An 11,120-nucleotide genomic window follows, 5' to 3' on the forward strand; every position below is an offset into this window, starting at 1 on the left:
CACACACACACACACACACACACAAACAGACGCAGTAGGATGGTGAGGTGACAACTTACTTTCGCTGCTTTCAACAGGATCTCCCTCTCCTGCTCGTCCTTCCTCTGCTTCTCCATTCTCTCCAGCTGCTCGAAGAAGCGCAGCTGAGAGCGAACGTCTGCCGACTGCTCGTAGCACTCGTCGTCCTGACAAGGAGATGGAGAAGAAATCAGTTGGGGAAAAAAAAATTAAATAGGCACGGGGCCCATTCAGCGGCTGCTTTCTCAGTCGTCAGTCCATCGATCCGTGATTGATTATCTTGCAACACAGTAATGATTGTCACGCATTAAAAGGGCTCTAACAACATTTTGAACAGTTGCACAGAACAGTAGATGAATAATATGTTTGGATTCCAGAGTCATGTAACTAATGATTATTTTCATCATGTATGTCATGTCATTGCCCTGTTTGACTTAATTATTTAGTGTCAGAAAACTGTCAATAGCACAATCTGGCTAAGCCCAGTGTGGCTTCTTCAAATGTACTTCTTTTGTACGGCAAACAGCCCTCAGCCCAAAGAGACTTGACTTAAAAAAAAGCAGCAAATCACAACATCAAGAAGAAAAAAGAATTAGTAGTAAAATTGTTTCTGATCAACTTTCTGTCGAATGACTGAAAGTTTCAGCACTTATTCCACAGGGAGACACAGGAGGCACGGCATGAGTTAGAGAGCAAATTGGCGAAAAGAAGTTGTACAAAATGTATGTGCTCACAATTAAGCGTGCAGAGAATATACTACATAGGTCAGTCCTCTATATAAGCCAAAGTTATGCTATGCAGGAATTTCCTAAAAAATAAACTAGCTCTTCATCGTCCCTTCTGTATCTGCAGAGACCCTGCCCCTCTGCCTGGATTTCCTCTCTTCTTCTTATGTCGCTGTGTTTCGGACGCTCCTGGCCGTCTATTAAAAAAACAACATAGCGACCAGGTGCCAGATCGTAAACACGTATGCAAGAGGAAGCTGCAAACATGGCGGGCACGGTGTTGAAAAATAAAAGAAGGCAAATATAGCGAGGCGAAACGCCAAGCGGACAAAACCCGTTCCAAAACTTGTCCCCAGCTCTAACTGACACATGTGAGAAGTGCTGTCTTTTTTCATCGTTTTTTTACTTGAAGTTTGTAATTTGTTGTTGTCGTAAAAATGAGAGAGACTTTTTTCTGAAACACTTTGTCCAGGTGTTTACATTGACTTGCAATTGTGGTGGAAGTTCTCTCTGCATCCTTTGCCAATGCGTGAGTCGTACCGCTCTCAATCAAGAAAAGATTGACTTCCATCACAATTAAATTCTAGAAGTACAATCATAAATATGGTAATGAAGGAGCCTGGTATGCCCTGCTCATCAGCATAAAAATACCCTCATCGTTAACTGCACAGGACGCAGCTCATCTGGGACGTCAGCGGTCTGATCACAGATGTGAACACACACACACACACACACACACACACACACACACACACGCACACACACACACTAACTTTTTGTCTATTTAAAGAAGACGAATGTTCTTTGCATATGGCGCCGTCGCCCTCCCACTTGGGAAAAGGAAAGGCAGGTGCGGAAAAAAAAACAACACAACTTTTGTAGGTCATCAAAAGTTAATAGGATAATGGCTTGTATTTCACATGTCTGTGTGTCACCGATGCAGCTTTCTACATCCCTCTCTATTCCATCTGTGTGTGTGTGTGTCAGGTCTGTGTGTGGATGAGAGGAGCTGGGTGGCACAGAGCACAAAGACACATCAGAGGAGGCTCATCGCCTCCCCCCCGACTCATTCTCTCTCTCCTCTTTGTTGCAGCGCTGAGCCTGCACTCTTGCCGTAGCTCCTGCCGCCGCCATCGGAGCCCGGTTGCTCTTTTAAGGCCGCTTTGTGTGTCTTTTGGTCTTTTCTCTTTTTCTTTTTTTTCCGCTGATGTCAACAGAGTGGCTTCACAGAGCTCCGTGTCTCTCTCTCTCTCTCTCTCACACACACACACACACACACACACACACACACACACACACACCTCATTTATAAAACCACAAAAAAGGGAAAAGAACGAACGCACAGAAGAAGAAGAAGCACCAAACAAGATGGGGACAGCTGTAGCGCTGCTCTTCCTCCCTCCTCCTCTTCCTCCATTCTCGGTGTCAGGAGAAAATAAAACACATTTTCAAAGTTTCCCCCCCACTTCGCCGAGATTCAGGCTAGCAGTCGGGTTGGGTTTTGCGCTTTAATGTACACCAATTAAATGCGGTTGTAGAGCTGCATTCAAGGGCTACGGGAGATAGAGTCACTAGTAACGGGAAAAGTACCCAGGACGTGCGTTTGGAAGTTCTTTTGTACCTCAAGTTTTGGCTGACTGACTCTTGTTTATCAAATTAAAAGGTAAAAAAAAAAAAAAAAAAAAGGCTTCTCATATTAACTTTTATGTGTTTATGTTAGTGGTACACTTGCATTTTGAGTTTACGTGCGAGACAGATAAAAGTGCGTTTGTGTGCATGGCACTGCGTGTCTGTTGTGTGGGAATGTTGGGAGCGTACCAGCCCATATTCAAGTTTGTGTGTTTAAGAGCATGTGTGTGTGTGTGTGTGTGTGTGTGTGTGTGTGTGTGTGTGTGTGTGTGTGTGTGCTTGAATGTCCTGATAAAGTTTCTTTCCCAACTCCAGTGAGTATTCTGTATGACGATGTTGCTACAAACATAAATATATACTTATCAATAGTCAGTGTATTACCTACAGTAGATGGGGGGTCGGCCTGCCCCCATTTTGGGCAAACGGACAGGAGAACCAGCACAGAAGATAAACAATGTACTGCTTTTGATTGCCACGTTCGCCTATGACAGTCACACAATGACACAACCACCAACCCTGCAATTAATGAGCCACAGCCGCCCGAAGTAGCACATGCAGCAGGGAGGAAGGGATGCCGATTGGCTACAGTGAGTGCAACGCCGGTAATTGAGGGTAGTGAGGTTTCTCTAAAACACTGTATAAGCTTCCACTTCGTCCTGCCCACCTGCCCGCTGCCTTTGAATTTACACTCAGGATTACAGGTTGAATATTTGAATTTCTCCCAGTGTCAGCTGCACCTTAACAAATAGGGTAAGCAGCTTTAAAACATGTGGCAGAGAATGGGAAAGTTGACTTATCTGGTGTGTGGCAAAATAAAAAAAATGCTTGAATAAGAAATAAAAGAATGCACTTGATGACATCTCTACTTTGTGTGTGTGTGTTTGCATTGTTCCCACCTTACAGGAGTCCAGTCGGTGCTGCGCGATGGTAGAAACCTTTTCTACCACGGTTCGAAGTCGCGACTGCGCGGCGTGTGAGATGAATGTCACCGCCTCCATTGGGACCTCTGTGACTCCGAACTTCTTGGCTGTGAAGGACACACACATTGAGGACGAGACGAAACGTTTGCAATCAGTACCTCCTTATTAATTGTGGGCGATTGTGACTAAGTGGATAGCAGGGCCGTCTTTCAATCAGAGGGTCGGCGGTTCAATCCCCGGCTCTGCTAGTCGCGTGTCGATGTGTCCTTGAGCAAGACACTTAACCCCAAAATTGCTCCTGTAGCTGTGCCTACGGTGTAGAAATGTGATAGACTCTGAATTGTAAGTCGCTTTGGATAAAAGCGTCTGCTAAATGACTGTAATGTAATTAATATCACTTCAATACCCACAATCGGGTACAGTTAGTATTTTTGCTTCTCATAATCAAAACCCTATTCGCCTCACTGATTCCGTCGCAGTTGAAATGTTGATCCTCCACTTTACCATCCGGGAGTTTTATAACACGGCCTTTATTCATTTAATTTACTAAAGGGATAAACAGGTTTAAAACTGATTGTTTTATCATCACTACACTCGCTTCCACGACTCGCCATTTCGAGAAAAACAACAGCTAAGCAGGTAGACGGTAATTGTTTCGCTACGAGCGTGCACACACACACACACACACACACACACACACACACACACAACATCCCATAAAAACACACCAACAGAAGATTGCAACTTTCATTCTCCGCACACACACACATCTACTGTACTCGCACAGATAAACTGTCTGGATTATTACGTGCAATTAACTCCCAGAAATAGGACTCATCTCACAGAAAAGTTAATTTGTTTCACAGTCTTAGCGCAAATTCCAGAGTGGCTTTACTAGCTGAGCTCCTTCGAGTGTGTAAACGACATTGACCATCTCTTTTTCACAGGAGAAGGATAATTTAGTTTCCTTGGAGCAAAACTCATCTGAAGTCATAACAAAAGAGAGGAGGACAGACTTTGGTGGGGTTACTATCTGTTTCCAACTTCCTTTTAAATTATTCTATTACCATAATTTTCTCTCTGGCACCCTTTTAAGTAAACCACACCAATTATTTAAATCAGCCGAACAATACATATACTCCTCATCCGCTGGAGCTTTGAAATAGGATGGAGGGAGCCCTGTTAGCCTTATAATTACAGGGGCAATACATGTGGCAATGTCACAAGGTCAACGCAAAACACTAATGGGCTTCTGCTTCCTGAAAAATAAGATCTTTCAGGGACATTAATATTTCATAGAAAGTTTAAGAGACTTAGCCAGAGAGCCACATTACTGTGAGCAAAACACACATTCTTGGACTTGTACTGAAACAAATCGCTGTTATTCACCTAGAAAAAAGGGCCTAGAAACAGACTAATGAACTAAAACGCTTTGATATTTTGCTTAATTTCTACAACACAGAAAAGATAACAGGAATAACATGAACCAAAGATTGTAGCATCTCCAGTTGGGTGGAAATACTGTATGTGTAATTTTTTACCATGCAAGCTATATGGCTCTAGGCACGGCAACGTCAGTCGGTCTGTCCGCCGCTTTGGTTTCAGACTGAACAATCTCAGCAGTTATCGGAGGTTATTATTTTTTGGACCTGATGGCGGCGCGAGGTTAAAAGACGTCTCTACCAAATTCAGGTAAAAAAAAAAATGTGTCCAATACAATGGTTTATGACCAAATACTTGCAAAAGTAGTTACATCCATCAGCCTAAACTGTACTTTGTGTTTAATGCTTATTAGTAAATGTTAAGGTGTAAACACACTAAACTAAGATGGTCAACATGTTATACATTATACCTGCTAAACATTAGCCTGTTAGCGTTGGAGTAAGCATTTCACTCAAAGTACAGACTCACAGAGCTACTAGTGCGGCTCCTTGTATGTTTGAGATCTGTCACTATCTTTATAGACCCTTTCACAGCTGACGTCATGATTACTTTCATGCCAACGTTACACTGGTTAAAGAAAATGAGCCCAGCAGTAGGCTGGTGGCCAGTGGCAGTGCTGGGTCTATGGTCCCTCTGTCCCACTTCTAGCCGCTAGGAGACTTCTTCACCGGGAGGAGAGCAGACGGGAGCTCTGGAGACTCGCTAACGTATTTCATGGGTGGAGCGTAGGTGGTGGCATTAATTAATGCAGGCTGGCAAGTTTTGTTGGCTTGTTTTTTATAATGGCTAAAGAAAAGAGAATTTCTCTCAATATGTACAGTCGAGTGACTGTACATATTGAGAGAAATTCTTTCCGGGACCGCAAGTGTTACCGGGAACCATATTAGCCGACCCCTACCCATTGGCAGACTACTTCACCGGGAGGAGAGCAGGCTGGTAAGTTAGCTGGCTAGCTTGCCCATCTCCAGAGCTAGCGATAGTTAGCCAGTTAGCTAGCCAGTTAGCTAGCTGGCTAGCTATAGCTATAGCTATAGCTATAGCGATAGTTGGCCAGTTAGCTAGCTAACTAACCAGCCATCCCCTGCGGAGCTCCCATCTGCTCCCCTCTCCTTGGGGAGCGGGGGGTCGGCTAATATGATTCCCGGTAACACTTGCGGTCCCGGAAAGTGAGTGACTGTACATATTGAGAGAAACTTTCTTTTCTTCAGCCATTATAAAAAATAAGCCTTCAAAACTTGCCAGCCTGCGTTAATTAATGCCACCACCTACGCTCCGCCCACAAAATACTTCAGTTTTACTGGCAGAAAAAGGGGTCAATGGTTTTCCTTTTAAGGAGTATAAAGACACAAAGATGGCGTTAAACTTGCAGAAAGAGCTCACCCAGGCAGTGCATTTTCACTGTTTGTGAGCATGTGTGCAACGCGTCCGTATACTCACACACACACACAACAACGTATGGAAACATGCCCATCTGCTATCTGCATGCATCCGCTGCTTTTTACACGTGCAGTTGCAGAGCTTTCTGTGGTAAGACTTATTACAGGGTATCAGTGCGATATATCAAGTAGGAGCTACGTAAACCATGAATTATAACTATCATAGGTCTTATTGTGTGTCATGCGCTCTTGTTAGATAACACTACTGCAGCTGTCTGCTCGTCACTTTCAACACAACAGACAGCATCGAGAAATCCAATAGAGAGACACAATCTGCATGGAGGCCTGGTAACTTGAATATTTATATAGTATAGAACTGAATGGTATCCATGGCAACAAGGGTCTACCTGAAAAGTAGCTAGCAGTGAACATGGAAAAGGTCCTGAGTGACCCAACTACACTAGTTTGTATCTATACCTGCAAACTATTCTTTTTTTTTTTCCTCTGCCCACGGATATATAATAACCCAAGGTCCTCCCGAGATACTTGAAGTCCTCTCGGGGCAGCTGACTAGCTGATAGACTCGCATGTGCTGATCGGGATAAACTCAGCACAAAATAATTTCGACTGCACATCAGGGGTCAAGATCCAGTGCAGCCACAAATAGCAGCGATGGCACCAAGTTATATCCGTGTTACAGTTCGCATCCATTTTAAATATGATGCCAACAATATGAGCACAGTTTTTTGTTTCGAACATTTTAGAACATAGAGGCAACAAATGACTCCTAAAAGCAAACACTGGAAACCACACTTCCATAGCCGAGGTGAAATTAAACTTATTAAAGATTTACGAAACACACACAGACCTTATTAATAAACTCTAATGACCCCGTGATGCTCAGTGATAGGGTCAAATGTAAGTGCAGTGTTTTGTGATCTGGAGTGAATTTCACATTGTGACCACGGAAGACCAGGTTTGATAATCTCCTTTCAAGGACTCTGACATAGCCTCAGTTTGATTCCTCCTCCAATCCCCCTTTCTTAAAAATAGTGCGCAGCAAACTTTTGCCAACGCAAGGGCAACATTCCTGACACCCATGCACAACATCTAGAGACTTTTGATGCTCTACATTTACTGTGTTTTTATTGAAGAATTTCTGATGCCAAGAGATATTGGAGCTCATGTCTTACAATTAGAATGCTAACATGTTTGTGTTGACCAGTGTTTTATGCAATAAGCCCACACATGCATGTCTGTGCACGAGAGTGTGTGTGTGTGTGTGTGGACCTCAAAAGTCTCAGTGGACTATGATTACTTTGAGGAGCTTTTCTAGAGAGCTCCAGCTGTGCTTGTGTTCTGGTTCCTGATCTGGGGAGGGGTGGAGTGCTTTTTTGCAGCTTCAGAAACGCTACAGCCCCCCCCCCCCCCATGCCCAGCAGCTCAAGGACCAGCCTGAAGAGATATGAGGAGGGGAGGGAGAGAGAGGTTTCTGGAGAGGTGGGGCGGTGACACTTGGTCTGTGTTGGGGGGTGGGGACAAATAAAAGAGAGGACAAGAGACATGGAGAGACACGAGGAAGAAAATAAAGAAGGGAACGGAAACTAACATCCTCTCCTGGAATCAGGATTTTTTTTTAGAAGAAATTAAATAAAGTGGTAGAAAAAAAATGGGGAATGCAGTAGTAAATGAAGAGGCGGAGCAGAGTGGAACTTGGTGCTTGTACACAGGAGAGTGGTGCAGCCGAGGCTCTTCTGATTGAGCGGAGCTGGCAGGCCCGAGGAGCCTCCCTCGGACTGCTGTCAGCTGAGAGCGCAGAGAGGCCAATCACTGACACAACAAAGCTGCACAAGTGCCACTTCCCCAGCAGGGGGCGCCCTAGCCTCCTGCCCCTGTATCATGCTGCGTTCCCCCCCCCCCTGGAAAGATTTATATTTTTAAACAACCCCTCAGCCCCAAAGGTGACGGGGATAACAACCACGCCAAGAGTCCACGTAAGGAAACATGACCTGCGGGGTTCCGTTGCCACACTACAGATACTTTAATTGAGATAAAACAAGACGAGGGCGCCAGACTGCCCGTCACGTGGAATTATGCTGTGTGTTTTTTGATCCGATGCACAGGAGCGAGATGCTAGGCTCTGTTTTTACTTCCAGTACTAATGCTCAGTATATATTTTCACAGGTTTCACCGTGTGGCGGGAGCCTGAAGTGTATCCCAAGCAATAAGATTGACTGCCGGTGGCAAAAAAAGAGGTAACGACGACACTATCACTCTGGTGTGATGCTGCAAACAAACCAAGACCCCTCCGCCTGTATCGATTAGCACGCGCAACGCCGTCTGTCTTCGGAGTGTCAAGACCCACTACAAGAAGAGAGAAAGAATCAAAATCCCACTGCCAAGTCTTATTCCTCTAAACTCTGTTCCTTTAGTCCAGAGGACAATCTGACAGCCAGCCTTCAAAAGACAAACCCATAAAGTATTTATGTGTGTGCCTGGGGTCCAGTGAGTTCAGACAGCCACTGAAGAATTCATTAAAGGAGGTGAAAGAATTGTTAAGTGTATCAAATTGAAGCCGAGGCCAAACAAGAAAAGGCTCAGACTGAAGCACTGAAGGAGAGAAAAATCAAAAACTGTCTTTAGTGATGACACTATAAATACAGAAACAACATGTTCCTCACGCAGAAAGACAACAGTCAGGGATTTCATCACCAGTACAGCCTGGATTTTCAGCTTTGGATTGTTGTCTTAGAGTGGAGGCGTAGAGGTACATGTTCTTTTGCTGCTACAACCACCGCTTTACATCTGAGAGGCTAACGTTCTCCAACCGCAGCTAAGAACGTTTAAGAGTTAAAAAGGTTTATGAGTCTCGACGTTGCCGGGGCGCACCCGCCTTACCCGTTTCCAGAATTCGTCGATGGAGCAGGCCCGGATGGAGAAAGGCCTCATCTTTGCACGAGCGGATGTGCGTTCCCACTAGCTCAGAGTTGGTGGCAAGTATTCTCGCGCTCTCCTCGTTCAGGTTCACCCCGGCCATGGAGGCCACGTCGTTGATGTCGTCATCGTCCCTGCAACATGAGAGATGGTAGATTAGCCAAATACATACGATGCAACTCAATCCTCTCCTCCGCAATGGTATTAAGTGATGCGTTGGTGGTGAGGACTCAATGATATTGGCACTAGAATTACCATCTCGCAGTTGTGTGCGCCCACCAACCATCCGTCCCAATTGTTCATCATTTTATCCTATTGGACGTTTGTGAGAAATTGTCACAATTAGCATACAAATTCACGGTGACCTTTGACCACCAAATTCTAATCAGTTCTTCGTTGAGTCCTTGAGGTGGACATTAGTGCCAAACGTCCTTCAAGGCGTTGCTGAGATATTTCGTTCGAGAGAATGGGACAGATGCGAGGCCATAGCAGCCGTGTTTCCAGTCACGTGTTTTATATGAGCATTTTGAAGTATCGCACAGTTCCATACAACTTCCTCAATTTGCTCAATAAAGTTTTACGTTCCCTTGAGACGCTTTTTTGCTTTCGTCGAAAAAGAGTTAGAGCGTTAAATGGGATGCCGAACTGACCAGTAAAATCTGACGTAGTGGACATTTGACTCACTTGGCTGATCAGCTTCTGCTGTCGCCGTCTTCTCGAATATTCCAAAATCATGCCAATGCTTGTATTCTCAATCTAAAACATGGCCAACACTAGCTGACATGAAAGTACAATTAACACTTGTCCAACTGAAAACAAATTCCTGAAGACCTCTCTCCATTTTTCTCTCGTTGATTGTTTTGCTTCCGGTTCGCAACCTCTACTCCTTGTACTCGGTTTACTGCCGGATTACTGCCATGCGTAGCCTGCAGCGCCAACGTCTGACCAAACTACTTGTAGCCAAGTTTATTCACTCCAAACCATTTGATGGAAACAAACCTAATTCACATTTCTGTTCTTTGCAACATTTCAAAAGTTCGCTTAAAGTTTGCTTGACAAGTGAATGGAAACACTGCTAGTGTCGTTGACCTTTGACCGAAATCGAAACAGTTCATCCTTGAGTCCAAGTGGAGGTTTGTGCCAAATTTAAAGAAAATTCTGTGATTAGAACATACGTACGTACTGACAGACAACCTGAGAACATAATGCCAGTATTGCATTCTGGCGATTTGATGCCTTCTATCTGGTTCTGATTACAGATTTTAAAGTTTTAACATATCTTGTTGCAGAAGAAACACTAAAATAGACTTGCAGCAGAGGTACAAGGTAGTTCAGAGTGAACTAAAGTCAGTGTAGGTCGCACACTGATTTGGGCGCCCGGCTAGCGCTGAGGAAAGGCCCCTTTGGGAAGCTGTCTTTAGGGATCTTGTCCTTGTCGCAGCATTACTGACTCCTACTGGCTGGTCTGTCTGCGCTGTCTCCTTCTGTCTACACCCTTCACTGTTGGGAGAAACATGCTTTGGGCTGTAGTACAGGGGGTCATGACAAAATGTAAGAAAAAAAAATGAAAAAGAACTCAGCTTGGGCGCGGAGGAACAGCCTCGTAAACAAACCCTTAATATCAGTATTCATGTCTTAACTTTATCAACATATGCTCCTGCTTCTATTCATGAATATTTCCTTGGCTGACAGCACGCATTGGTTTTGTTACAGAGGGCTGTGCACTGGTCTTAATGGCACAGATTTCCCATTGCGGAGTCTATTTGTGTCGGCGCTCTGCGAGGCGGGGAGATGAAGAGCATTTGGACGGAGCTAAGGATGCTCCTGAGGATTGCCGCAGAGCCGTGATGAATCTGGCCGAGTGCTAATGTCAACAAACTCTATTTGCACACCGCTTTGCTCACCATTTTTCTTTGATGCACCGGTCATTTCTCACAGGCATAAAGCCGATTTCACAGTGTTTACATGTTACTTCACATTAGCCATAAGAGGCCATAAACGAGGTCCTCGCATCCTTCAAAAGGCTGCGACTCTCCTTGGGAGTTGTCGTCGAGACAAATCCCCCCCCCCCCCCC

General features: G+C 44.7%; 1 protein-coding gene across 3 annotated transcripts in view; it reads right to left on the reverse strand.

The window, feature by feature from the left end:
- LOC116384222 (transcription initiation factor TFIID subunit 4) overlaps positions 1-11,120 on the reverse strand; it is an 80,530-nt gene that overhangs the window by 46,069 nt on the left and 23,341 nt on the right. For 2 of the 3 annotated variants that reach the window (XM_031848698.1, XM_031848699.1), the window contains 3 exons: positions 9,010-9,179; positions 3,269-3,399; positions 60-185 (listed from right to left, as the gene is read on the reverse strand). In XM_031848698.1, coding sequence (XP_031704558.1) covers positions 60-185; positions 3,269-3,399; positions 9,010-9,179 — 427 coding nt within the window. Of the gene's footprint in view, positions 1-59; positions 186-2,086; positions 3,400-9,009; positions 9,180-11,120 lie in introns of those variants that run through there. The other variant, XR_004212797.1, reaches the window with a different exon arrangement.

Source organism: Anarrhichthys ocellatus, unplaced genomic scaffold (genome assembly GCF_004355925.1).
Source record: "Anarrhichthys ocellatus isolate YVR2014 unplaced genomic scaffold, GSC_Weel_1.0 scaffold8, whole genome shotgun sequence".
NCBI lineage: Eukaryota > Metazoa > Chordata > Actinopteri > Perciformes > Anarhichadidae > Anarrhichthys > Anarrhichthys ocellatus.